Source organism: Delphinus delphis, chromosome 16 (assembly GCF_949987515.2).
Source record: "Delphinus delphis chromosome 16, mDelDel1.2, whole genome shotgun sequence".
Classification (NCBI taxonomy): Eukaryota; Metazoa; Chordata; class Mammalia; order Artiodactyla; family Delphinidae; genus Delphinus; species Delphinus delphis.
Genome location: NC_082698.1, coordinates 73,190,464 through 73,205,080, shown reverse-complemented (window position 1 = coordinate 73,205,080; position 14,617 = coordinate 73,190,464). Strand labels below are relative to the sequence as shown.

Genomic DNA, 14,617 nt, shown 5'->3' with positions numbered 1-14,617 from the left:
TGGACTTTGAACTGCCTCTACAGCTAGTTTCTAGTTTTGCAAAGATTTGTAAGATAAGGACAGTTGGTCTCAATTCCTCAAAGAATTGGGTTGCAGCCTAAATGACATTATAGTTTGAGCCACCCATCCAACTACATTATCCTTAATCTGCTTTTTTTTTTTTTTTTTTTTTTTAAATATCAGGGAGAAGATTTCTAACTAAGGTGGGAACCACAAGATTTCTGTGTTCTGGATTTAGAGCTGTTTGCCTTTGGAATGTTTTAGTAAATCCTTTCACAGAGCCTTTAGAGGGTTTTTCTTCCCCTCTGAGTGCATAGTTTAATTTTAGTTTAAGGGAGGAGACGTAAAAAAAATTCCCATCAGCCTCTGAATATCAGCTTCCAATTTTTGACCAACTATTGACTGCAGAGCTACTTAAAAAAAAATATTTTAACTATCTTGTCAGTTTTCGGTGTGGACAAGCAGTAAATATTTCTGGCAGTATTGAACAACCCTTTAGACTTAAGAGGTATTCCAGAAGAGGGTGCCAAAAATATTTTATTTTCCTCTCTTTATTGGGTACTACAGACAGAGACCCAGGAGAGCTGACTCTGGTAAGAATTTTCTCCCTTCGTGGGCTTCTGCCAGTTTTCCCAGGATCCCACCTATAGGCTCCAAGTGAGGTTTAAAATAGAGGGTGTAGCTCTAGTATCTACCAGAATTTGGCAAGGTTTTTCATGAATTTTAATTTAGTTTCCCTTAGCTGTTTAAGGGAATAATGTAGCAGTTTATAAGAAAATCCCTCAGAATCTCTTCAATTCTGGGAGGAGCTCATTCAGGGGCCCTCCTTTGAGGGTAGATATGAGGGTGTCTATTGATGCTGAAAAGTCAGCCTCTGTGCACCAGTGCTGAAGCGAATCTTGGAGACAGAGTGTGGGGTGAAGTAGAAGAGAACAGCTTTATTGCTTTGCTGGGCAAAGAGGGCCACAGCGGGCTTGTGCCCTGAAAAACTGTGTGTCCTAACCTGGGAGGATTTGGTGAGGACTGTTATAGCAGTGGTTCACGGGTGGGGTTGCTGATAGGAGCAGGGTGTGTGCGGGGCCTGCAATCCTTTAATCTGGCCTCAGGTGGTCTCCTGATGAGCTTTTCTGGTTCTCAAGGCTGTCAAACCGTGAGTTTCTGTCTGGAATGAGGATTGCTTCATCAGGCAGTTTGTCTTCCAGTTGTTGGAGTCTTTAGTTCTGTAGAAGAGCTCAAAGATGTTCTGTGTGTCCCTTGATGCAGAATCAGCACCCTGCCCCGAGGCTGCACTATTGTTTCTTGACTGCTCCTCCCTTGTCTCTGTATCCCCTCCCTTCCCTAATTAGCAACTGTTCCAATCTGCCCTTTGGAACCCAGGGAAGGTCATAGAGGCTGGAGTCTATTCCCTGCAAACAAGAAACAGGGGACACAGAAAGGCTTCCAGGAGCATGCCCAGGAGCCCCACAGGGTCCCAGTGGTTTCACTGCATGACCACTAACCTGTCAGACATTTGTTTGTGATCTTCTAGTCTCTTCAGAGTGGAAAGGAAATTTAGACAGGATTACTGGAGTGAGTACTCATATAAAAGAGGGTAGGGAGTTCCCTTATGGTTAGGACTCTGTGCCCTCACTGCTGAGGGCCTGGGGTTTGATCCCTGGTTGGGGAACTAAAATCCCACATGTGCAGCATGGCCAAAAAAAAAAAAAAGAAGAGGATAGAGGGGAGCAGTAATAGTTACGTCAGTCTTATTGTCTCTTGTTTTAGGTACCTCTTGTGTCTTTAATTTTTCATTAGCCTTTTTGCAATGAATCTTTCATTGAAGCTATTTTGGAATTTTGAAGCCTTTTGGAGTTTTCTGCCTTCCAATTAAAATAGCTATACCATTTTTTTTGAGGGGGGGAGTGGAGAGTCCTTGCTTTTAAGTGCACTTCTTAAATGATCTTATATAATTGGGACATTACTCATAATGGCCATTCTAATTGTAGGTCATCTTTAGTAACACTTTGCCATTTTTATAGATAATTATAGCTTCCAGGACCATAGTTCTTAGATGTAAAATAAGCAAGTGCACCAGAAGGTGGAGTGCTTAACTCTTTGAATTTTAAGGATCCCATTTCTTTCAGCTAAGGCGTTTTGGGTTTGGGGGAGCCAGATCAATATCTAAGAAGGATGTGCTGTGGGCCTGGGGATTGTGTGGTATTTTACAGTGAACCTTGTTTCACGGAAATCTTCTTGAGGTTGGTGGATGACCTGGTGTCAAGCTAACCTGTTCCATGACTAGCTTATTTGAACACGGGAGTCCTTTGAGTTAGGTGGAGAGTACTTTATCAGCTTTTAAGTGCTTCACCCATGCCCACGAATTTTTGTGGCTTTTTGGCTTCTGAGATTCCTATTAGTGGTAGCTTTTATCTACAGAAAACAAGATAAACACATGCACCTTAACAAATTGGCAGTAACCAAAGGATTTTGCTGTGTCCCAGCCAGGTAAAGGTCTCGTGTATACCACCAATTCCTGCCATGGGACCTTGGCCTGGGGAAAGAATTGAACCAACAGACCTCAACAAATGGAGACTGAGGACTAGGGGCTCCACATACATGGAGAACTGATAGTTCCCACATGGATCTTGGGACAGAATCAAGGCCTGGGGGTTTCCACCAATTAATTGACTATTGTGGTCTGAAATAAAGGCTAAAGATGATTCTGCTCCTGGCAGAATCATCTGCCAGATCCAGCTGACCTGCCCTGTATTGGAAAGCCAATTAGATTGGGAGCTCAGTGCAAAGAGAGCAGAGCTCAGAACTGAGAGGAAGTTACCTACAGTCCTCAGAAGCAGTGAGAGAGACAGAGAACTCAAGAGGGTTTGCAGGTGCCACACCTGTGTTTCTCATTCCCAGAGTTATTGGAAGTCTCCTTCAGTCCTATTACTGCCATCAGATCTGTTTAAAAAAAAAAATTCAACTGAGTAAGTTTAAAGATCAAATTTACTTTATTCAACAATTCATGAATCGGCAGAATCCCATCTAGCAAATAGAAAGGAGCTCCAAAATGCTGCAGAAAAGAAAACGTTTTAAAAGGAGAAAAAAGGAGGGACAAGGAAGTCATAAAGAAAAGAAAGGATTATTTCAGGCAAGGTTACCTTCCTTTGGGAGAAGACAGCGGTCTATCTGGTGGGTTACCTCACTAGTGTTGGCCAGGAAATTCCAGACAGGACTGGTTAAGATTACATTCCTAGGAGAAGCTGAAACTGCAGTTAGGTTAGGTATCAAGTCTTGGTTTGTTGATGTGGGGTTTAGTACAAGTGACTCCATTTTAGGCCTTCTATCTCCTTTTTAGTGCCCTTAAATCTTCTCTGTCATCTCCCCCCTTCCTTTAGCTGGTTGGGTTTATTTCTGGATTCCCTAAACCATCTCTTTTGCTCTGAAACTTTAGCATTCTCTCTGCTCTTCAGTAATCAGCAGGGCAATTTTAACTCTCCGATTTTTGCTGTAAGAAATTTTCTTAGTGTGAATTCTCCTTCATTTGGCTTTGAATTATCCAACTTAAACTATGGCTCCCTTGTTCCAAGGTAGTGAATTGTTCACTTTGGTAATAAATACTTGGCAGTATCATGATTTTACTTATTACAAATCACAGTGAGTATAAATGCATATGTTATATTAAATATAATTCTCCCTTACCATAGCACCATTAGGGATAACAAATGTGTTATCCTTACTTCTTCCATTTATTTTATTTTTTTCAAATAGGCAGTCTATTCACATTTTAAAAACGCAAAACAGTGGAATGCTTCTACATCGAAAGGTTTTGTTCCCATCCACTTCATCTACCCAATTTCCTCTCCTGTCTTTTATATCGTTACAGAATAGAGTGTGTTTAGGCAAATATAACATATATATTTATTTTTAACTAAAAAATTGATTTTATTGAAGTATAGTTATTTCCAGTGTTGTGTTAATATATATTCTTATTTCCTCCTTTTCTTAGCAAAATCTGTTTTGCTTTTATAAACTCTTTGATTAACTACCATTGTTCCCATTTTGTCCAAATCTGCTTTACTTGTGTTTTTCTTAACATGATACTAATACACCAAATTAACATTATTTATTATAGGTTAGAGAAATGATTTTGTTTTCCCTCTGTGTTGATGCATTTGAAGTATATACCTGTTCCTTTCATCACTAAATGTGTTCATTGAGTGTGTAAGTGTGAACTGATTATCTCTCATCTGAATTAAGCTGTAACCTCCAGAATGGTCTCCCTGTCTCCAGTCTCTTATCAGCTCTATCAATCCTTTATTTTGTTCCAGTAATTTTTGTCACACTCTGGCTTTAAAACCACCAGTGACTGCACACTTCCTTTCCTTTGCTTATGCTGTTCCCTCTGAGTTGCTGTTACACAATGGCGAACCTGCAGATGCCCTTTAAATTCCAGGTCACACGCCTGTGTGAAGCCTCTCTGAACTTTTGTCAAACAAAGTTCTTTGCTGCTCCTTTTGTATTCTAATAGTCCTTTCTAAATTCCTCTGAATTCCCCTGGTACAACTGAAGAGTGAATGATAAAAGGAAGAATGTGTGAGCAAATCAGCTCTTTGACTAATACTGTTTGATATGTCTGTTTTACTTGAGCCTAACATGCCCTTGGATGTGAACTTGAGGTGCATGTATAGGGCATTATAAATTCCTATAATTCAGATAATTGCCCCCCATTTTAAGAAGCACTTTCGTGTTCTTTCCCTGCACCCTGAACAGATGTTAAAGAATATTTACCTGCTGCCTTTATCATAGCCGATTTGTTAGCAACATCATGTATATGGCACACAAAAGAACTGGATCATCTGCATGCCTTCCGGCTGACTCAGTTTGTTTAGACTGTGTAAACATGGGTCAGGGATATCTCCTTGATGTATGTAAATTAGAAATCTTGTCTGTATGTCTATTTCATATGTACTGCATACAGTGTATCATACATGCTATATTTAATGTGTGTGAATATAGATCATGAAATAGTTTCGGCACCATCTCTAGAGTCAGAAAGTCTGGGTTCAAATCCCAGCTCTACCATTTACCAGAGGTATGACCTTGGACAAGGTACTCCCCTCATCTGAAAAATAGGGATAATAAGACTGCCTTCCTCATAGCAGTACCGTGAGGATTAAATGAGATAATACGTGTAAATGGTTGACAGTGGTAAACCTACATAGTCAATGTGGCACCTAGGAAATGTGTGCTACATTTGTATGTAATGGTGGAGTGTTCAATCCCAAACTCTCTTTCACAGCAGCACTGACAGGTTGCTCTCAGAGCCTGAGCTGAGTACTGCAGAAAGCCCTTTGGCTGACAAGAAGGCTCCAGGGAGTGAGCGTGCTGCAGAGAGGGCTGCCGCTGCCCAGCAGAACAATGAAAGGGCCCGCCTTGCCCCACGGCCATCATATGTCAACATGCAGGTAATGATAAAAAAAAAAAAAAAATGGACAAGTCATCCAAATGTAGGCTGCCTAGGTTGGGGAATGGGGAATTCAGGGAGCTTTTAGCAGTAGACCAGAAATTAAATTTAAATATATATGCAGTAGTTAGGAATTGGTTTCGTTATAAACATTAAAAATGAAATGCAGGGCTTCCCTGGTGGCGCAGTGGTTGAGAGTCCGCCTGCCGATGCAGGAGACACGGGTTCGTGCCCTGGTGCGGGAAGATCCCACATGCCGCGGAGTGGCTGGGCCCGTGAGCCATGGCCACTGAGCTTGCGCGTCCGGAGCCTGTGCTCTGCAATGGGAGAGGCCACAACAGTGAGAGGCCCGTGTACTGCAAAAAAAAAAAAAAAAAAATGAAATGCAGGATTTAGTTTGAGAAGTCTTTAAAATATAATATTAAAAGTGACATGGTCTATGTCACTGTGTCTTATGCAAATGACATTTTTCATCTGTTTAAAAAAATGTAGATAAATATGAGATCTGTTATTTCTAAGCATTTACTATCTCATGACATACTCTTGGATAAATAGATATAATGTTCTTCTATCTGTGAAATGGAGAAGATAAATTTGGTGTTCCTTAGTTATAAAAATAACTAATGTAAAGCTTTAGTGTTTTGAAAGGAGATGCTAAATATTATTGATGGTTATGTTGGTTCACAGATTTTTATGATTATTTTGAACAATTTCCTCAGCAGGGATTTTCTCTGTATCCATTTTCAAAGTATTAGGCTAATTACTCAAAATAGACTATTGATCATGAAATTCAGAAATCTGATTTTCATATAGATCACAATAGGAAAGATAAGGATTTTGTGCTTTTAGAGATGCCTCTAAACATTTGATTTCAGTGTCTGAATTACTGGGTAGACTTACCTACTTTGTAGTAAGAGATATATCATCTCCCTTCCCCCCACTTTCGAAAAAGGGAAAAACTTCACAAAATCCTAGAAATAAAGAAGTTGTCACAGATATGTCAAAGAAATTAATTCATGGGACTAAATCATACTTCTGTAATTCCAGTGAAAACTACAGTACAATCCTGCTCATCTGTTTTTCTAATCCTTTGCATTTGAACATTTTCAAGAGTTTTTAGATGAATGTTTTATACAAAAGCCATAGCCTTTATAAAGTGCAAAGTTAGAAAAAAAGACATTTATTACATTTTCTCTGGCGGATTTATTTTCAGTTATTATAAATTAAAGTTCTCTCATCTAAGAAGTATCAAATTCCTTTACGATCCCTTTATGGTTTTCATCCATCTTGTGATTCTCGTCTTCTCCATCGGGTATATACCTATAGTGAACCACTTTCATGTTCCTTTCTTTTAGGATGGATGTAAATGTTCTTGGTGATAGAGTTTCAATTTAAATAGATGTATTTACGCCATTAGTGAAGAAGTGACTCTTAAAATCACCAGGAAATCAATGATAATAGTTTGAAGACTTCCCTGATTGCTTTATAGCTGAAGATGATCTCTGTCTCCTGATCATTCTTGGACTTCTATATCGCCAGCTCTCTCTTCACACTTATCTCACTTTCTAATTTATTTTGTGGTTATTTTTCTTACCCCTGCTAAGCCTCTATATGATTTGAGGCTATAGATTATTTTTGATTCATTGTAATATTCTTACACAAAGTGCAGCACAGTCCCTTTAGCCAGAAGGCACTCAATAAATATTTACTGAACAAGTAACTTTAGCATCTCCCCACATCTTGCCCTTAGTAGTCATTACAAGTTGATTTTAACTCCCAGAATCATTTTAGACCTAGGATTTCAAAAACATTATCAAACTGTGTTATCTAAAAATCTGACTCTCCCAATTTACTGCCATGTTCCTTCTGGTTGGTCTAGGTCAGCCTGTTTACTTTTATTATTTTGGCCTAATCATTTGTAGTATATTTCACTTTCAGAAGTATCCTGTTTCAGACCATAAATTATATGGACACCCTACATATGATGGTATAGTCCTCCTGGGAGGAAGGTCCAAAGAGCTCTCGCCAGTGGGTTCTTGACCCATCTGATAGGCCTTTGAGACATTCTTTTTTTTTTTTTTTTAACTTATTGAAGTATAGTTGATTTACAATATTGTGTTAGTTTCAGTTGTACAGCAAAGTGATTTTGGTTATACATATATGTATATATCTATATACTTTTTAAAAAATTCTTCTCCGTTACAGTTTATTACAAGAGACATTCTTAAATCAAGTCTAAGCCAGTTCCTGAATTGGTGAGTTGAGAACCCTGGGTTAGCATTTGAGATGTAGCTATATCTGGACTTCTTTCTTCAAAATGACCTACCTTGGTCCCTATGTAGACCCGACTGTGTCATAGTCACTTATTCAATGTGAATGGGAAGAATAAATGGTGCCATCCTAGTCCTGTGCAATAAAAGATAACTAAGTTTTATTTTTTTAATTTAGGTTTATATTTTTATTTAGGTTTAATTTTACTGTACTGCTTAAGCATTCTGATAATGCATCATTTTGAAACTTAGCATAAGTTATTAGGTTATTCACTATACGTTAGCATATATTGGTCCTGGTGTGTTAAATATTTCATAGTAAATAGGAATTTTTTTCTTTTTGAAGGAAAATTTCTAACTTTTGTCACTGTCATGACTTAAAGTTGGAAGTAGTACTTTATTATTATAATGAATTAGGTTTTTTTTTTTTTTTTTTTTTTTTTTGCGGTACACGGGCCTCTCACCTTTGTGGCCTCTCCCGTTGCAGAGCACAGGCTCCAGACTCGCAGGCTCAGCGGCCATGGCTCACGGGCCCAGCCGCTCCGCGGCATGTGGGATCTTCCAGGACCGGGGCACGAACCCGCGTCCCCTGTATCGGCAGGCGGACTCTCAACCACTGCGCCACCAGGGAAGCCCAATGAATTAGTTTTGAAAACATGTTTCAGTTTATCAGACTTGCATGGATTACTGTCACATTCTGGTGCAGAGCTGAGCGTTTGCCCCAGGCAGATTCATGGGCTGTAGTCAAAATCTTTTCATGAAGTATTGGCATAACATTTGGATAGACTGACAATAAAGATATTTTCTCTCTGTTTTTTTTTCAGGCATTTGACTATGAACAGAAAAAGTTATTAGCAACCAAAGGTATGTGACACGTTAATGATCTATACTTTGATTTTTTTTTCAGTAAACACATAAAAGGTTTTTCAGTGTTGATGTTGAACTGAGAAATTGGACCTTCATAAAAGGAATCCCAGAATGTTTACGTTCAAGTTGCACAAACTTTGTTGAGGTTGAGTAGATTAGCATTAGATCAATTAAGAAATAATGTATCATTTTAAAGTTTACCACTACTTTGTATAAAATGTTTTATGAGGATATTTTAAGGCATTTTGTGTTAAGAAATAATATTCAGTGATAATTTCTTTACATATATCAAAGAAACAATACTCATCAATATCTTATATAAGAAATTCATTAAAAATACCAAGCATTTGTTTTATGTTCTGTTTTCCAAAGCTATGTTAAAGAAACCGGTGGTGACGGAGGTCAGAACACCCACAAATACCTGGAGCGGCCTCGGGTTTTCTAAATCCATGCCCGCTGAAACTATCAAGGAGCTGAGAAGGGCCAACCATGTGTCCTATAAGCCCACAATGACAACCACTTTTGAGGTTTGTAGAGTCATGCCCTACCTATTCTTCCTGTCTGTTCTCTCAGCAGAAGAGAACAATCTTCTCTCCTCTCCCATTCTCTATTTATATAAGGACAATCTATTAATGGTGATTTGTTTTCATTTCTATTCCTGTAAATGTATTGCTATGAAATTGATACAATCCAATATATTATGATCTTTTATGCGTCTTCTCTCACAGTTGTTGATCAGCTGTGAAGGAGGTGTAAATTTGGATAAACTTGTTTTTGTTAGGGGGAGAGTGTCATAAGTGATAGAGCAGGGCTGAGATTAAGCAAAGGACAGATGTAACATTCCATAAAAAAATGTATAAAGAATCCCTTTATCCAAGGGTATCACTCGCAAGCCCACCATAGGAGGAAAAGGCAAGTATCCAACAACAAAAACAAGTTCTCAGATATGAGTTAAAAATTCAGTGTGTTCAGATGTGCCAGGAACACAGCAGGAAGTATCACAAACGAGAGCTCCAAAAGGTTATGCTTCCTCGATGTTGGCTATAGCTCAGAGTGAGACTGGGAAGCTGGTATCCTCACCACACAGAGAAGAGATCCAGGGTTCCTTGCTTCTCAGCTAGGCTGTACGACTCACTCGGCAAGGCCTTTTCAGTTGGAGAGTGTCAGATTTTGGCTGTAAGCCTTTTGCGAGTGGGGTGGAGTTAGAGCACGTGCACACACACTACTGGTGAGGCTGTGCAAACTCAAACGTGGATGAAAATGATTAATCCAAGAATCACAGTGTTCAACCAGAACACTGTAGGCTGAAAAACAAATAGTGGTTAAGGGTTAGTCTAATAACTAGCATTTGTAGATTGACCTTCTTTTCTCCACCCGTTTTCTTTGTAATAAATTAGAATGTTGATGAAAGGCAGAAGCAAACATGACATTTTTTCCTTTGTCTCTCTGAGTCAGTGAAAAAGAAAATACTATTGAAATACTAAAAAGAACAGTCTCCTGTGAATTTCACTGTCAGACTTAAAGTAGCAACCTAGCTGGCTGTATTTAAAGATTGAAGTTACTGTCAGCAGCTAGAATGTAGGAACCATTGTGAAAAATTTGAGGCTCTAGGAGGTACACCCCTCTTTCTGCCATTGTAGCTTTGAGAGAAAATAAACATCTCCTTTCACTGGCAGAGACCTTAAAACTGCTGTGCTAATTGTTAGGCTTCCACTGATGTTTTGAATACTGCAGCCTTCCATTCTGCTCACCCTCACCTTTGGTGGAGTGGAGTGTTAGGTGGTTGATTGTGTTTCTGTAGTTTCAGAGATGAAATATTTCACTTTAGAAATGCTAATTCACTTCTCTTCTCAAAGACCAGTAGTGTGACAGGTTGAAATGATGATCATTCTAATAACGTAGTTGTCAGGTGCAGGGGCTGTGGGGCCTGACAGCTACCACCGACACATGTACAGCTTTGATGAGTGACTTCACACCTCTGAGCCCATTTCCTCATTGCAGTTGTTTCAGGATGATGTGGGAGAGGGCATCCAGTGCTCAGCGTGGTGTGCAGGAAGTTCTCAGCAATATTTAGCAGCTACGGTTATTTCCACTGAAGAACTTTACCCTGAAGAAAACCAAGAGCCTGATGAAAGATGTGTTCATATACATATATGAATGCTTATTGCTGGAAGTATTTCTGCACATTCAAACTAGATATGCGTTTTATATCCAAAGGAATACCTTAGAGTGTTACATGAACACATAATGTGCTAGTAATAATTATCAGATCACACTCATTTATTTTTTTGTGGGTTTATATGGTACATTTTCATCCACAAGCTTATTTGATACCTAGAAACTCCCAGTGAGGGAAAGGGGCCCAGATCAGTTAAGTGTCTTACTTGAGGTCATGGTAGTAGTTGTCAGAGAGAGGACTTGAATTCATTTTACAAAGTTTCTTTATACTCCTCTTCCTAATGGTTTAACGCAAGAGGGTACGTAGCAAGGCGATATATAAATGCTCTAGAGCCATGTTATTGTACCTTAAAAGACACAAGAATCATTTGGGGCGCTTAAAAATGCGAATTCTTCCCCCAGGATCTCCACTCATCAGAGAGGGAGCCAGCAGGAACCAGTAATCCACATTTTCAGCCAAAGTCTAGTCTGTTTCTGACGCAGCCTCCCTTCTGGAAACAGTGCTCTACAGGGACGTAACATAAGGGGGATGGCACAGAAATCACGTCAGAAGCTGAAAGACTCTTCTGCTCTGGCACTCGTCCAAGGACAAGTAGCCCACTTTCTGTGGGCAGGAACGTGCAGGGTCCTGACTCAGTGGCTGAATCCCCTCCTGTGGCTTTTCTTTGCTTTGGCTTTCTTGGGCTAGCCTGTTCTACCTTCCTGGCTAATGTCCAACAGCTCATTCACATTGAAAGGTAGGGGAGAGGATGTAACCAGCGAGATCAGTGCAAGGGCATTCACCACGTTACCTGCTTTTATTCACGGTCCCTTTAAACACTGCTGATGATGAAATATAACCAAGCTTTCTTAGGGAATGGTTCTAGATTCTTCCAGGTGTGTAGGACTTGAACTTTTCTTCATGCATCCGAAAGCCATTGAAAGGAGGTGAAAGGGCCCTTACACAGCGTGATCTGATATTCTGAAGCAGCTGCTATCTGCAGGTGCCTGCCCTTCTCTTTATTCTGTTATAGCTCAGAGGGATTAAAAACTGGGCAATTAGTGAAGATTGTTTCTTTGGGTTAGAACACAGGGACAGGGTTGGGTTGAGAAGGACCTGGGGAAAAGTGAAGAGAACTTAAACAATTTTTATTAAAAGATTGACCACATCTCTGCTTGTAGCACTATTTTTAAATTGGAGGGTAGCTAGAAACACTCTTTTTCCTTAATCTTTTCCAAAGAAAAACAAAACCAAATAGACAAGTAGAATGCTGCTCTAGAGAAGCACACTTAGCCAGTAGGTCCTGATGGGTGAGGGCTGTTCGGTGTGTTGGGATCAAGGCACATGAGTTTCCTGCGCTGGGAAGCTTGCTTAAGGCAAGAAACTGAGGCCTTGAACATCCTGTTCAGATTTCTGAGAAGCCAGATTTGAGCAGTTGTTTCCAGTGTTAAGGCATTTTTGAGAAATTAGCCTTTTCCAAAGAGCTCCTTTAGAGAAGAAGTTAGGTAGCTTGAGGCTTATTTTTGTTTTCTTCAAGACTCAAAAGTATGACCGTATCCACTTGATGATATACTGGGACAGCAAAGGTCAAACAAAAGGCTACTTGACCTGCAATATTTTTGTCACATCAACAGAACTACAAAAGGTTTGGGATTTTCCTTTTCTTTTTGCTAGTCATCTCTTAAAGGCATTAGGAATGGTTACATATTCTCTGGAGCAAATAAAACCTGCATTGGGAATCAAAAAATGGTTTTTAATTTCCCCAGCACTAAGAGTAATGAGGTTGTCTGGTTATTGTAAGTCTTACAGACATAGGAGTGGAGGTGAGCTGCTCTTCATGATACTCTAGTTAGTAGATAACGAAGTAATAAATATCAAAAGATTATGTTTTACTTAATGTTTTTAGAAAACATCGTTTAGCCAGGTCTGATACAGCTGTGTGAATTAAATCAGCTTAGATCTCAGATGAGTGGTTTTTTTGTACTCAAAAAGAGTTTAGATACGGAAGTTTTAAAATATATAGAAATACTACCTAATAATTCATTAATGCTTCTGGTAATTACCAATTTTGAGCATGTTCTTATTTCCCTTGCTTCATGGGATAGGTTGAAGTATAATGTTAAAGATGGTTTTAATTGAAAAAGACCATTGATTTGGTCTTAGGAGCCTTCCTTTCCCTATGCCCCTTCCCACAGTTCAGCAAAGGGGATCCCATAGATGTAAGAAAAGGTATCTGTGAGATCCAGTATTCTGCAAATATTTATTATTAAGGACCTTCTGTGTTTCAGACACAATTCTAGATACTAGAGATACAATGCTTGAATATAGGTTCTTCCTTTCATGGACAGAGCTTTCTTTTTGGTGGGTAGAAAGAAATATGTAACAAGTTAACAAGAAGGCATTAAGGAATAAAAGTCCCTGACAAATGTGAAACAGAGGCTGCTTTATACTGGGTAGTCTTAGCTGGCTTTAATGAGCAAATGATGTTTAAGGTAAGACCTAGATGGCAAGAAAGGGCCAGCCTTGTGAAGATCTAGGAAAAGAGTATTAGGCCGGGGAAATAGCTGGCATTATCATCTTGAAGTCAGAACAGGCTGGTAAGTTCATGGAGCAGAAGGTGGATGGGGTGGTGGAACATTGAAGATAAGGTTGGAGAGGGAGGCAGAGACTCAGTTACGGAGCACCTCAGCCCATGGTAAAGTACTAGAAAAGCATGGAAAGACTTTATACTTATGAGAGGCATGATTTTGTTCTAGTTTGCATTTAAAAAAGACACCTAGTTGCTTCATGGAAAATGGATTATTGGGGTGGGAGGCAAGATAGAATCAAAATGTCCATTAAGGAGGCTATTGGTGACAGTCGTGGAGATGGAGAAAAGTAGGTAGATTTGGGGTATGTTTAGATATGACATTGATAAAACTAACTGATAGATTGGATGTAGTGAGGGGAGGAGGAACGAATATGACTCTCTGAAGTTTGGCTTGAGCAACTGGATGAATGGTCGCCACTGAGATTTAGGAATTCTGGGAGAGGGGTGGGTTTGGGTGCAGCTGGGGAGATGGTCATCAACAATACGATTTCAAGCACTCTAAGTTTAAAATACCTGTGAGACCGTAAAATGGAGGTGTCAGATTGGCAGCTCTGTGATGCTGAATTTCAGTAGGGAATTCAAACCCAGAGGTGAAAATTTGAGTCATGGCTGTTGTTAAGCCTTGACAGAGGTTGCGATTACTGATTGATTACTCAAGGAGAAAGTGTAGAGCGAGATGATAGGAATGCGGGGACCAAGTCCCAGGGTAATCTGACATTTGGAGTAGAAAAGGGGAGGAAGATCCTACAATGGCTACAGTGAGGTAGGTAGAAAGCCTCCAGAGTGGTATTATGCTGCCCTGAAGAAAGCAGCATTACAGCCCCGTACGGTCAGCTGTGGTTATGCTGCTGCGGGATTGAATTAAGTGAGTTTAGTGACCTGAAGAGTAAATGATTCTCTTGGAATTACCCAGTAAACATAAAACTTTTAGAACCAGAGAATCTTAACTTTAATACTGTAGATATAGTACAAAGTATGGTACCTGTAATACAGTGATTAAATAAATGAATAAAGAATGAGTAAATGCAAGTTCAGTGCAAACTGTGATATCTTTTAAATTACTATTTTTATTTTGATTTGGGGGAATTAAAAAAGTTAAAATTTCCAGGTACTTATAATTTGTGGGAGAGATCATGCACTTATTTGAATGAGAGTTAACACAGGACATAATGCCAGATCCCTCTCCACCCTTCCACTCTTGTGAGCCTGGGAGTTCGATTCCTGTCAAAGCATTGGGTGTAGCTGCCCCGCTTCCCTACTCGTCCTGTGTGATACAAGGCAGAGAATCT

At 39.5% G+C, this 14,617-nt stretch overlaps 1 protein-coding gene across 1 annotated transcript in view; it reads left to right on the top strand.

Moving 5' to 3' along the window:
* Positions 1-14,617, top strand: part of BICC1 (BicC family RNA binding protein 1) — a 300,909-nt gene that overhangs the window by 270,078 nt on the left and 16,214 nt on the right. Inside the window, exons 15-17 of the mRNA XM_060034957.1 lie at positions 5,279-5,444; positions 8,538-8,577; positions 8,953-9,107. Of these exons, the coding sequence (XP_059890940.1) occupies positions 5,279-5,444; positions 8,538-8,577; positions 8,953-9,107 (361 nt within the window). The remainder of the gene's footprint in view (positions 1-5,278; positions 5,445-8,537; positions 8,578-8,952; positions 9,108-14,617) is intronic.